Consider the following 13,891-nt stretch of genomic DNA (forward strand, 5'->3'; position numbering starts at 1 on the left):
GGCGGCGGCAGGCGAGGAGTTAAGGGTGGCCCCGCCCGCGCCGCCGCGGCTCCGCCTCCGCCGGTGCCTCCGCTCGCTCCGGGGCCGCCGCAGACCAGCCGCGATCGCCGCGCCGCGCCCGGAGCCCCGACGCCGCCGCCGCCCTCGCTGCCCGCCCGCCCGCCGCGCCCTCCGGCCCGCTGCTCCTCCCGTCCGGCCCGCCCCGCTCCCCCCGCCGCCGCCCCCGCCCGCCATGTGAAGGGGGCCGGGGGTGCTGCGGGCCGCCCCGGCGATGGAGCGCGAGAAGGCGGCGTCGGGGGCGCGCCGTCCGGCGCTCTCGCTGCGGCTGGACGAGGCGGGCGAGGGCGGCGAGGGGGCGGCGGCGGGCGGGGGCTGGGCGGGCGGGGGGCGGCTGCGGCCCTCCTCCTACCGGGCCCTGCGCAGCGCCGTCTCCACGCTGGCGCGCATCGACGACTTCTACTGCGAGAAGATCGGCGCCGGCTTCTTCTCCGAGGTCTTCAAGGTGAGCGGCGGAGGGCCGCGCGGGAGGCTGGCGGGGGCCGGGGAAATCTGACAGCCCCGCGCTGGGCGGGCGGGGGCGGGGTGTCCTCCTGGTTGGGCGGGCAGCTCCTTCAGAGCCAGCCCTGTCAAGCCCTTGGGGTCCCCAGGCTGGGGGGGGGGCGCTGTGCCACTTGTGTCTCCCCCCCCCCCTGCTCGGGCACTTGGCACGCATGCCCGTGGTCTGGGCCAGGCCCTGTCATGACAGCTGGGAGGCGTGTTGTTGTCATGGGCCTGGCATGGCGCCCTGGCACGGGGTGCTTTGTTCTTTGGGGTGGGGAGAGGGTGTCCCTTCTGGGTGCCCCCACCCCGTGCCTGTTCTCTTCTGTCAGTGTGCGAGTGGGAGGGTCCAGCTCTCTGTTGACAGCCTGGGTGAGGTGGGAGGGGACGGTGCCAGGGGGCAGGGCTGGCATTTTTCGGCCACTCTGGAGGGCGCAGCTGGGGCACACTTGGAGAAGCAGCACCCCATCTATGAGAGTGACCATGTGGGCACTGCCCTCTAGCCCCAGATGTGGAGGCTGGGGTGCCCTGGGGCAGAGAGGAGGCGGTGGCCATTCTCCTGGGGCAGCAAGCTTGTGGCCCGGGAGAGCTGGGCAAGGATTTTGAGGGGGCCAGAAGGTTGAGGCCCCCACGAGAGACAGGAAGGCAGGCTTGGAACGGGTGGCGTGTTGGTGCCCAATGGCTGGCAGCAGGAGGGCTGCCCCTCCGTAGGTCCTTTGGCTTGCAGAGAACTTCTCAGTCCTGAGGGTGGGCGAGGCTCCCGGGGTTCAACCTCACACTTGTGGGCCCCTGGCACGAAGTAGCTGGTGCAGTGCCACTGCTCGGGGGTCAAAATACCTTCCGTCCGCATCTCCCCTTCCTCGGGAACTCACTCTGCCACGCAGCTCAGAGCACATGCCTGGCGTGCAGAAGGGACAACTTCCGTCCCCAGGAGAAAAACATGGCGAGCTGATGCTGCCAGCCAGTGCTTGCAATACTCAGCCTTGTGGACTGTTGCTCTGACTCTGCGCCTGAGCCCTTCTCTCTCAGCTGCAGCGCTGGCCTACCTTGCAGGCTTCTTGGAACATCTCCTGAGGTCGTTTGCGTGTGAAATGCTGTTGTCCTCTGAGGGGGCAGCTGAAGGGGGCAGAGGGTGGGCCTGGGAGAGCCAGGGGGTCTGTCCTGCCCTGGCGGAGAAGGAGAGTGGGGCAGGGTGGGGAGGGGCCCGCTCCTTCGGCTGAGGTTTCCCCCTCCTTGTTTTCGCAATGTGCCAGGGTCAGGCTCCGTCCAGTGCTCCCTCTTCCAGAATAGCCAGAGTCTCTGCTGTGCCCGCTCTTCTCTGCACCCCTTTGGTGTGTGGGCCCCCAAGTGACTGGATAAACTCTGCCTGGTAGATCCATCCCTCTGGCCCTGGGGCTCCTCCAGAGTCACCCACGATGTTTCGGGCACAAAGAGGGTCCTGGCTGACAGCTGCTGCAGCCTGGGAGGCGTCAAAACCCTCTCCCCACACTTTCACCCCCTTGGCAGCTGCCTGCTTGGGGTTTGGTGCTCCTGCGCTAAAGGCAAGGCAAGCTGGGTGGGGGCTGAGGGACACATCCTGACTCGGGAGTGGTGGCCCCCTGTGTTCTGGACTGGCCACGTCCCTCGCAAGAGGCCTCAATGCAGGCTGAGACCTGACCCTGAGCGCCGTCCGGCCTCCTGCCAGTCAGCCCGCCCTCTGCCCATGTGCAGACTTCCAGGAGAGATTCAGGACAGGGAAAAGAAAGCCCTTCTTCACACAGGGCATCGCTGAACTTTGGAACTCCCTCCCACTGGAGGCCACCAACTTGGGTGGCTTTAAAAGAGGATTTCGATGAAGTCAGGGAGGGGGACCAAGCTCTCAGCGGTTGCCAGCCAGGATGGCTCTGCTGTGCCTCGACGGGGGCAGCCAGGCCTCTTCTGAATCCCAGTTTCTCGAAACCTGATGAGGGGCGAGGCCTGCTGGTTTTGGCCACGGTGAGCACAGGGGCTGGCCTGGGTGAGTCCCCTTTGGCCTGACCCAAGGTCTTAGGGAAGGCCTCCTTGCCCGCCTGCCAATGCCCCTCGCTTGCCCTGTGGCTGCTCGGGGAGGGGCATCTTTGCAGGGCCCCCGGAGAGGCCAAGGAGGGCGCTTGGCCAAGAGCCACCCTCCCTCCCTTCCCAGGCCTCTCCTGGCCGGGCTCTTTGCACTCAGCCCTGAAGGTGTTCCAGTTGTTGTTCTCCGGAGGGAGCAGTGCATGCTGGGATCCTGCCATGCCCGCTGCCGGCTGCCAGTTCTGGGCAGGACTTTGGGAAGGAGCAGAGGGAACGGCAGAGCGGCAAAGTCTCCCCTTCGGTGCCCGGGCAGGGGAGGAAGTGGGAGGGCTCACAATTAGTCCTGGCAGCTGGGCTGCGGGGAAGGGCCAAGGGGCAAGGTGCAGGCGCTCGGGAGATTGCATTCTGCATGTGTGTGTGGCATGCAGGATCCTAGGCAGGGCCAGTTGGGTCAGCCAGGGCTTTGCCCCGGCTCCTGAGTCATCTGGCCTGGCCTTTCCAGCTTCTCCACTGCCAGGCAGATGCCACCCGCTTTTGGGCCAAGGACAGAGTTGCCACACGTGCTGCGCATTCCTTGGAACAGCCTTGCTTTGCGGACGTAGGGCAGGCGGTTCCCCCTGTGTCGGTTCTTGCCAGGGGCAGCCAAAGGCCTTTTGACCCTTGAGCTCATCTCTGCCAAGAGGGCAAGCTAGGGTGCCACTCTGTGCAAATCCTGGCACCCTGAACTCCTGGGTGTGTTTGGGCTGCCCCAGAGATTCTTGCAGCTGGTCTCCCTCGGGGGATTTTGACCCAGAGTGAGCTGATCACCCCGTGGGGCTGGCAGCTTTGTGGGGTCCTGCCTTTGGCAGGGAACTGGCCCTCAGGCAGGGGAGGAGGGCAAGGGGGGCAGCCCAGGAGGGTCTCCAGTCACCAGGACAGATGCAGCAACAGCTGCTGCTGATCCTTTGGCCTTTTCCAGCCCCCAATCCCCCAGATTTGCCCCACTGTCTCCACAAAGGCAGCTGCGGCTGAGCAAAGGCCCTGTCTGCTTCTCCTCCTCAAAAAAGGACTTTATCCTCTGCAATTCCAGGAACAGCTAAAAGCATCACATGCAAATTAAAGCGGCAGATACAGGATTGTGTGTTGTGTATTTTGGGGGGCAGCTGAGATGAGGAAAAGTTCTTCAGGGCCGCAAAGGCCCCATAGAAAGCCCCCTAACCAGAGACGCTGAGCCCCCAGGCCTGTAAACTGAGAGCAGAGCAGGATTTGCAAGCCTGGTGCCCTCCAAGTGTCTGGGACTGCAGCCCCCCACCTGATGGGATTTGTAGTCCAAAACAGCGGCAGGGCGCCCGGTTGGCAGAGGCGCTGGGTGCAGGGCACACATTCCTCTCTTGGGCCTCTCTGAGCCAAGTCCATTTGCTCTTTGGCTGCATAATCCTGGCACTGAGGAGGGCATTCTGGGGCAGACCCCTAAGAGGAGGCTGGACTAGATGACCGCTGAGGTCCCCCTCATCCTGGGTCCCACAAGAGGCCGGCCTGCCCCTGCCTGCATTGCCCTTGCCAGCCCAAGGGGGCTCTTGGGTCCCCCCCCCCCGTGTCTCCTGGCACTGATCCTGAGCGCCTCCGCCTTGGCTCCTGCCGGCCAGCCAGCGCTTGTTTCCAGGAGTCGCCATTCCTTCCGTCCCTCGCTGGGTCTCTCCTTGGCCCCTTGCCCTTCCCCCATGGAGTGGGGGTGCTGGACCCCCCATGCCTGGGCTGCTCTGTGTCTCTGGGCCAGTCCCAGATTGCTCAAGTATTTTGTAAATATTGGAAGAGATGCTCAGGAGCCCTGACTTGTGTTTGGGGTCTGGTGGCTGCCTTGGCGAGTCAGGAAGGAGCTTTTCCGCCCCTGGAATTGGCCGAGCTCCAATCCTGGGCCTTTCCCCTCGCGGCTTGACTTGCTCGCTCGAGTCACCTGGAGGTCTCTGCCTCTGCTTGCTCTGGGTGGCTTGCTGAAGGTCCCCTGGATGCAGCGATGGGGGGGGGGGGCAGATCCTGCCTTTGGTCTCTCTCGCCCACCCCCAACTACATACAGTGGGGAGCCCACATTTCTGCCTGGAGGTTTTCTGCGCAAGCCGTGCGCAGGGTTTGCAATTGTGGATTTGCGTCTGTGTGTGTTGGCACATGTTGACAGCGGCATTTGCTGAAGGGACGCTGTGGGGCTTGGAGGCGCTGCCTTGCAGCCCTGCCTGCCTCACAAGGCTGGCGTTACCCCACAATGAACAGCAAGGGCTCAGCCCTCCTCCTCTGGATTGGGAAAACTGGCGCAGAAGCAGAAGCCTCCAAAATCCAAGAAAGACAGAAAAATCAAATTGTGATTCCTGTATTGTGGCGGGTTGGACTAGATGACCCTTGGGGTCCCTTCCAACAAGCCTATGATTCTGAGTAGTCAAAGGAGGCTCCCGACAGAGAAAGGCATTCACAAACACACATGGACTGCACAGCCTCTGACCCCCCCAGGCCCCCCTGCCCCCCTCGGTGCCTGGGCCAGAGTTCTGGGGCCCCGGGGCCCCCAATTTTGCTCGGTTGCTGCCTCCGACTGGGAGCAGTGCCCCAAGTTGCCCAGGCGTGGTCTGGAGTTTGGCCTGGAGGAGGGCAAGGCCTGGCACAGCCTGTGCCGCCTTGAAGGCTGCCCACCCATCTGCCGGCCGCAAGGAGTGGGCTGGGAAGCCACGGGGTGGGTGGGGAGGCCCAGCTGGGCCCCAGCTGCTGCCGGGAGGGAGGTGGGCGGCCGCAGCAGCAGCAGAGCGGCGGAGCTTGGCTCTGGGAATGTGCCCGGATTGCAGGCCCCGCGCCAGGAGTGGGTGGCATCGCTGCAGGAATCTCTGCCTGCTCCTCTCCGAGCTGGAGAACATCAACAGCCCGCCCCCCCGCCATGCACAGAGGAGGAGCAGGCCAGCCAGCCAGGGTGTCCCCAGACCGGGTGCCATTTCGGATCCCCCCCCCCTGTTTGGAGTGTCTTGGCAGGGGCCCTGCCCTCCTCTGTGCCAGGGGCCGCTTTGAGGAGTGAGCACTGGCCTCTGAGCCTCGTGTGCGAGGTGCCCCTGCCTCTGCCCTCTTGGGGGGGCACCCCTCCCCCACTCTCCCCTCCCCCAGGCAGACTCTCCCAGCCTGGCCTGCCGCCTCTCATCTCCTTCCGGCTTGTGCCGAGGGATTATTAGGGTCATTAGGTGCCACACCCAGCCCAGGGCTCATTAGAGGGGAATTAGAAGCCGGCTAATCTGGGTTTGCCCCTGCTTTGCCCTGGCGGGCAGCCGAAGCCACTCGGAGGGTGCCCACCCACTCAGAGGAACCCGGAGGGGGGACTTGGAGCAATAGCAGGAGGCATGGATTTTGGAGTGGGGTGTTTGTGTGTGTGTGTGTGTGTGTGTGTAGAAACAACCCCTTGTGATCTCTGGCCCGCTCTGCAGGGAGGTTGTGTGTGTGCTCTTTGCAGTTTGTGGGGCCTGCCTTGGGCTTTTCAGCTGAGATTCCTGCATTGCAGGGGGTTGGTCTGGATGACCCTGAGGGTCCCCTTCCAGCACTACCATTCTAGGATCTCTGCTGACAGCAGGACCAGACGGAAGAAAGCAAGGGGGGAGAGACATGGGTGGCTTTTGCAGGACCTGCCGGTTGCTCCCCTGATCTGGGGGTCCCTTTTTCTGGGGATCCCCCTGCCACCCCCAGCTCCTTCCATGCTGCCCCTCTGCCTCTGGGGCTGGCTAGCCCCACTAGGAAGGTGCCAAAGCCTGCAGGGGCACAGAAGGCCTGGCTGGGGGTGGGAATGGGGGGTGGGAAGCCCTTCCTGAGCCAGAGGACTTCGTTGTGGGGTTGGGGGGTGGCCGTGGGTCTTGGCCGAGGGCCAGCCAGAGTGGGGAGGGGCCTGAGGCTCCCAGGCAGGGCAGGGGCTTCCACACCGCTCTTCTGGAGCCCAGCCCTCCTCTGTTAGCTGCCGCAGCCTGGGTCCGGCCCCTGGGGGGTGCAGGAGCAGTGGTGGGTGGTGGGGAGGGCTGGAGCGTGTGGGGAAGCGAAGGGGTGGGGTGGCAGTCGTGTGAACATAGAACTGCAGAACTGGCAGGGACCACAAGGCAGGAATCTTGTAAGTGTGGCCGCCTGTGCCCTTTGGAACTCCCTGCCTCTTGACTTCAGGGAGGCGATTTCTCTGCACCCTCTTTTTCGGCGCCTGCTAGAAACAGGTTTTGTTTTGACAAGCCTACCCAGAGATTGAGAAGGTTGCTGCCAGTTTTAATCCATTTTTATTCCGTTGTTATTTTAGCTTTATGAAAGTCTTAAATTATAGCTGTCGGTTGTTATTGATATTTTTATTGCTTAATCTTTTTTTGTAAACGGAGGCTTTCTTGAACAAACAAGCAGTGTATAGATTTCATGAAATAAAGGCGGAATGACTTGACGCAGGAGGCTGCCTTGCCCTGCCCACCCCCTGCCCAGCAGCCCCCCCTCCGGCAGCCAGAGGCCAAAGAGCCGGGCATCTTTTCCTTCTGGTGGTGGTGAGGGTTGCACCCGGGCCCTTCTGCGGGCAAAGCAGAGACCCTCTTGCTGGCCCTTGAGCTGCCCTCCAAGGCAGTCTGGCTGCTGGCCCACTTAGCCCGGGCACCTCCTGCTCTGACTGGCAGCAGTGACTTTGCAGGACCCCCCGGGGAACGAGAGACACCCTTCTCCAGCTGGAGATGCTGCCAGGGCCCAAGCGATGTGCCAGCCGAGGGAGGCTCTGCCCTGTCCTTGCCACCCTCCGCGTCTATCAGCGGCTGGATCAAGCCAGCTGTTCATCAGGTTCTGCCACCAACTGGTTTCAGAAACAGGCTGGGCTGTGCGGTATTTGTCTGCTTGTTGCCAACGCCAGTGTGGCCGTCATCAGGTCAAGGCAGGCTGGAGCTTGGGCCAGCGGTGGCAGAGGTTTGCAAGGGTGGCGGAAAGTGGCAGAGGTTTTTAAGCAGATCTCGGAGGGCCGCCTGAGGGTGATTCTCCTGCTGTGATTTCTGCATTTCAGGGGTGGGCTGGATGACCCCTGGGGTCCCTTCCAGCTCTCTGGTTCTAGGCCTCTATGATGGGGGCTTTTTCCTCACTTTTGTTGTGGCCAGAGCTTCACATGGCAAGACCCGTTTCCCATAATCTTATGCAGGCTGCTAGCAAAACATTTCTCAGTCATGGCAAGTTGATGATCTCTTGGTTTTAATTTTCCTCTGCGGTTTTTATTGCATATAAATACCGTTGCTATAAGCTTCTTTGATTTTTTTTTTTAAAATGATGTAGAGTATATATATTTTTTTACACAAATAAATGAATACGCCGGTCTCTCCAGAGGCTACTGCCCCCAATGCCCATGTTTCAGCTCCCCGGTTGGAGGAAGTCAGTCTCTGCCAATTAGGCCATTCGCTGGGAATCACATGTCTGGGGAGAGCTGCTTCCGCTCAGATCCTGCTTGTGGGATCCCTTTGGAGGGATCTGGTTGGCTCCTGTGAGAACAGGGTGCTGGACAAGATGGGCCTCTTCTGGCCTGATCCAGACTCAGGCCTCTTCTGATGTCCTTATTTTGCCACCAGGGCTGGAGAAACACCAGGGACAGGTATCTGAAGCGTCTTTCAGACTGCTGCTTCTCATCAACAGTGGGGGTTTTTAGTGTCCTGCCATCTTTTCCTGGTTTGTCCTCAAACAGCAACCCAGTAAGGCAGGCCAGGCCTCTTTCTATTGTAGGAGCAGAAGAAAACAGTAACTTTATTTCCATAACTCTCGCTTTGTTTTGTATTTGTACTTAAACCTAGATTGGTTTCTTTCCCTTTTTTTGTGTAACGTTGAATTTATTCTTTGTTTTCTAAATCGTTGGTTTTTGAGTTTACTAACATGCTCTGTATTTTGTATATTTTTGTTTTGATGTTTTGAATGTCTGCTGTCAGCTGCTTTGAGCAGAGCTTGTTTTGGAAAAGCGGCGTAGAAGTAAAATCAACCCACCGGCCACCTGAGGCTCTTCCGGCTAAGAGTTGGCCGGCCTGAACAGTTTTCACTTCCTGCTTCCTGGATGCGAACCCGTCTCAATGCCGCTGTGCACTATGTTCTGGATATTCAACGTATTTGCACCCATGTTCAAAATCAGCCAGGTCCATTATTTTGCCCCTGACTATCAGCCGCTTGGGACCAAGAGAAGATGCCCATTTGCCCGGATGGCGCCTGACGTCTCCCCCATCTGGAGGCGCATGCCAGGGGATCCTTGGATCTGCCCTCTTACACTAGCAACGCATCCTATCAAATTCTATCAGTTATACATTATCTGCAGAATCAGAACGAATTCCAGGAACCAAAAGGATGTCTTGAAAATTACAACTTTCATGTCATCTGGCCCCGAAATGGCAACCGGGCATTCCGTTTTGGCAGCTGTCACCCTGGTTCAAGGAGCCACTTGGCACCCAGGTTCTATATCTGAGTTTCTATTTTTTTATAATAATTTTTATTAGTTTTACATATAATCACATTGCGGAACATCGTATCTTCTTATTAAATCTTTTTGGCTCAACTGAGCCTAACGGCTTCCCTCCCTCCTGCCTAATAGTTTACAAACTTAAATCTTGCATCTTTGCATTTCACTTCCTTCCTTATTCTTATTCTTATTCTTATTCTTATTCTTATTCTTATTCTTATTCTTATTCCCTAAGTTATTTCATTGCTCATCCTGAATAGGTAGCCATTTCATCTTACATATCTTCAGATAACCCTGCTAGTCATGTTAATTGCTTACAGTTGTCTTTCAAATATAATAGAAATTTATTCCAGTCTTTTTGGAATGCTTGATCTCGCTGGTTCCAGATTCTGCCCATCAGTTCTATATCTGAGTTCCTAACTCTGCTTTGCACTGAAATTCTCCCAGAAATGTAAGCGCTAACATGTAATTAGCACATCAGTAGGTTAAAAATTCTCCTATTTTGAAATCTCCCCCCAGCTGCGAGGGAAAGGGCATTGTGGCCCAGTCCTTTTGCAATCCTCCCAGGCCCCAGCCCAGAAGTGCTGACGCTCAGCTCCAGCTGGGCAGGACTTCCCTAAGTGAGCGTTCGGCAGCCACCACAACCTCATTAGGAGGCTTGGCTGGCTCCCAGGCTGGAACTTATCTGGGCCAGATCTGCCTCCCTGGTGCCTCCCTGGCATTACAGGAGGTACCTTCAAAGAGACCTTGCTGGGACAGAGGGGGCCACAAACTGGAGCAGGTTCCTTCTCGGCTGCCCGTGACGCCGCCTTGTTTAGACGTAAACAGAGGCCCCAATTGTTCCCTCTTGCATCACGTCCCTCCGTTCTGTCCTTTCCCTCGGATACTTTTGTGTTCCTTGGTGCTCACCTGGTCCCTGGGTGGCGCTGGCTTCAGACGACCTTGAAATGGGACCGAGGAGGGGAAAGGGTCAGGGAGGCAGGGAGGTCAGGAGCCGGCAGGTCTCTGTCTCTGTATCTGAACGATAATCCTGGTCATTTGATAGCCCTTTTTACCCATTGTTGTCTTTTTAATTGTATAAATTGCTTGTTTTAGGTTGCTATGGTCGTTGGCTAATGCAAAAAAAGTTTATCTGTCTCTCTGTCTGTCAAACGGGCCTTTCCTCCTGTGTCCGAATGCTGGAAGATTCAGGACAGAGAAACGACAGTCCTTTTGCACATAGCGCAGAGCTGAACTGCGGAACTCCCTCCCACAGGAGACAGGAATGGCTGCTGACTTGGGTGGCTTTAAAAAGGATTAGACCAACTGATAGGGGAGAGGGCTTTTGATAGCTCTGTCTCCATGGCTGGAGGCAGCAATCTTCTGAATATCTCTTGCTGGAAACCACAGGAAGGGGAGACTTGCTCTTGGGCTCGAATCCTGCTTGGCGGTTTCCCTTTGGGGCAACTGCTTTGCCACTGCAGGATTAGAGAGCAGGGCTAGGAGGGCTCCCTCTGGCCTGATCCTGCCTCTGGGCTCTTCTTCTGATGTTCTGCTACGGCTAGAGTTTGGGTCAGCTTGCATCCTTGACTTCCTTAGGCGAAGTTCTCCCGGAGCTGTTCTGAGCCCGCTCTGCCGCATTTATTGATTCTTTTTCTGCATTTATATTCCACCTTGAGCTCCTTGGAGAAAAGGTGGGGCCACAGAATTGTAGGAAGGGAGACGCACAAGGTCATCCGGAACAACCGCCTGCGTTTCAGAAAACGAACCCAAGCCAACCTGCTGGATCATCCCTGCCTGGGCTTTTATGGTTGGTGGGGCTTGACCTCTGGTCCTGCTGGCTAGCTTCTGGCCTGGCTTTGGCACAGCAAGGGGGGGCTGTGCGGGTTGGGAAGGATGACCCCTGGGGGTCCCTTCCAGCTCTACAATTCTATGATTGGAAGGACGAGCCAGATCAAAGTGTCTGCGATCAACGAACATTAACTCTGTTATCTGGAGCCCAATCAGTCAGGCTGGATTCTGGAACATGCTTGGTTTATCAGCCCTGCACTTTGGAGCAAATCCTGGAATGTGATTTACGGTTTTTCTATTCATTTCTGTAAGCCCGGAGGACGGGCCCTTCCTGCGAAGGGAGCTGGCAGAGGGGAGGTTCTGGAGAAGTCTCTGCTGCATAAATGTCAGGCTCCAAAATTGGACATCCTGCCTGAATAAACAGGCTGGGAAGGAGGCCTTGACTCTTGCAAGGCGCTTGCATTGGAGTTTAGGGGGAAAGCGCCAGACATGAGTTTGGGGTGGAGTTTCCTTCCATGCTGCTGAGGGAGGGGGAGGCGTGCGGGGAGGGGAGGGGAATTGAGTTCACGTGTCCCCCCCCCCACCCGCAGTCCCAGGAAGATCTGTGTCCTTTAGCAGAAAAAAGGGGGGGGGGAATCTGGCAGCATGTTAGAAGGTGGTTCTGCTCCATTACTGAGGACTAGAAGGCTGCTGCGTGGCTTTTCCTTGGGCCAGACCCAATGGCCATCTTGCAGGGAGTCCCTGCCCTGAGGTGCTTCCTCTCTGCTTGCGGGGGGCAGTGGCGGACTCTGATGGAAGGCGACACCTGTGACAGGTGACCTCTGGGCCACCATTTGGTGAGAGAGAGCTCAATAATTGAAGGACTTGGCGGAAGGGATGCATTAGTGAGGCTGGGCTAATGCCTTTCACACATCAGGCCTTGGCAGCAGTTGGTGAGACGCACACTCTGCCCCCTGCTCCTTGACTGGCACCCGAGAGCGTCTGCCCTGCTGAGCTCTGGTCCCTTGCAGGACAATGGTGGGAAGAGCTGGCATGGCCAAGGAGAGTCTTGGGGGTCAGTCTTTCCTGGGCACGGAAAATCATTGTGGAAGCACAGAATGGCTGACTTGGAAGGGACCCCAGGGGTCATCTAGACCTACCCCTCGCAGTGCAGGAATAAATGCAGGCAGCAAACTCTCCTTCCTTGGAGGTTCTTAAGCAGAGCTGGGAGGGATTCCTGGGGGTTGGACTAGAGCACCCTTGAAGGTCCCTCTGTGAAAGGCTGATGGCAGCCCCACGCCCAGCCCCACTCCACAGCATCCCCTGACCTGAGCTGGGGGGGTTTATGCCCTAGCCGATCATGCTGGGGTCGAGCCTTGGCCCACCTTGAGCTTCTCTCACCAGGCAGCCCTGCGCTGGTCAGACTCAGCCCCAGAACACTTCCAGGCTGATGTGAAGGCATCACAAAGCAGAGGGTCCCTGAGCATGTGAAGAGTGCACCTGGGATTTGGAGGCGCAGCGGCTGGAGGATGTGCTGTTCCACTTGGTACAGGACAGCTCAGTCAGTAAAGCATGAGACTTTCGTCTGTGGGTCGGGGGTTCAAGCCCCACATGGGGCAAAAGATTCCTGCATTTTGGGGGTTGGACTAGATGACCCTGCTGGTCCCTTGCAACTCTGCAGTTCTGTGATTCAGCTGGATGGTGCTCTTCTTTAGAGACGGAGCTGCTGCGAGGGGCCTCCCTCCCTCCTTCCCTCTGGGGTCCTGCAGCCACCAGCCCTGGGTCTCTCCTGCCCCCCACATCTGTTCTGCCCTTGCCCCCTTCCTCCTCGTCTTCCCTGGGGCTGCAGGGGGGGAGCAGCAGGAGGCGGCGCAGGAGGAGCAGGCAGCCTCGCCCGCCGGGCCTTGGAGCATTGACTAAAAAGGGCAAGAGCAGCAGCTGACGGCAGCAGCCAGGAATCTGGGAGGCAGCCCCTCGGAGGAGGACTCCCTGCAGGGGGGAGAAGCAGCTGCTGGGCCCGGCTGGGGGGGGCAGCTGTCTCAGAGGCCTGCAGGTGTGGGCTGGCGCAGACGCCTCTCTCCCTTCCCCATGCCAGGAAGCCCGGGGGGGGGGGGGGTTCTTCCTTGGGAGCAGCTTCTGGCTGGGCTGTCATGGAAAACCTCCCTCTTGCACAGCTCTTCTCCCCCACCAGCTGCTTCCGTGGCATATGGAGAGCTGCAGAGCAGGGATGGGGGCAGTGGGGAAGCTACCTGCTCTGGCACTGGGAGCGGTGTACATCCAGGGACATGGCTGGCACACGTCGCAGGAGGCATGGCGCACCACTTGCAGTGGGTGCAACAGGGGGTGCGCGGCAAGCGGCACATGTCCTGGGGCATGCACAGCGAGTGCCAAGCATCCCGGAAATGTGTGGCGAGCACCGAGCATCCCAGGGGGTGGGGGCAGGAGCAGCCACAATGGCACCCCCCCCCCCGATGGCACCCAGGGCGGACCGCCCCCCGCCCCACCTTTGTCCACCAGTGGGGGGAGGCACTAGGCCAGCATCATGTCCTCAAAGTGGTGTGATAGGAATTTTGAGGTCTTAAGGTAAAGGTCAAGGGACCCCTGACCATTAGGTCCAGCCGTGGTCAACTCTGGGGTTGCGGCGCTCATCTCGCTTTATTGGCCGAGGGAGCCGGCGTACAGCTTCCGGGTCATGTGGCCAGCAGGACTAAGCCACTTCTGGCGAAACAGAGCAGCAGCACATGGAAACGCCGTTTACCTCCCCACCAGAGCGGTACCTATTTATCTACTTGCACTTTGACATGCTTTCGAACTGCTAGGTTGGCAGGAGCAGGGACCAAGCAATGGGAGCTCACCCCGTCACGGGGATTTGAACCGCTGACCTTCTGATCGGCAAGTCCTAGCTCTGTGGTTTAACCCATAGCGCCACCCGCCTCCCATTTTGAGGTCTTAGATATATGTTAAATGTTCATAAGTATACCAGCCAAGCATGTACATAGATTGTATGTATGATGTATGGAAGGGTGGTCTTGAGCTCCAGGGCAGGGAATTTAAAATGTCTATATAAGGCCATTTTTCTGGGTTCCTCCTCCTTCTCCTGCGTGTGAGGGGAGCCCCCTGTTGCAACAGATCAATAAAGATCAGGCT

At 58.5% G+C, this 13,891-nt stretch overlaps 1 protein-coding gene across 1 annotated transcript in view; it reads left to right on the top strand.

Annotated features, from left to right (window-relative positions):
- Positions 1–256: 256 nt before the first annotated feature.
- Positions 257–13,891, top strand: part of TESK1 (testis associated actin remodelling kinase 1) — a 34,037-nt gene continuing 20,402 nt past the window's right edge. Inside the window, exon 1 of the mRNA XM_081929745.1 lies at positions 257–502. Within this exon, the coding sequence (XP_081785871.1) occupies positions 272–502 (231 nt within the window). The 5' untranslated portion in view covers positions 257–271. The remainder of the gene's footprint in view (positions 503–13,891) is intronic.

The sequence above is a fragment of the Podarcis melisellensis genome (assembly GCF_964234715.1).
Source record: "Podarcis melisellensis genome assembly, chromosome: 11".
NCBI lineage: Eukaryota > Metazoa > Chordata > Lepidosauria > Squamata > Lacertidae > Podarcis > Podarcis melisellensis.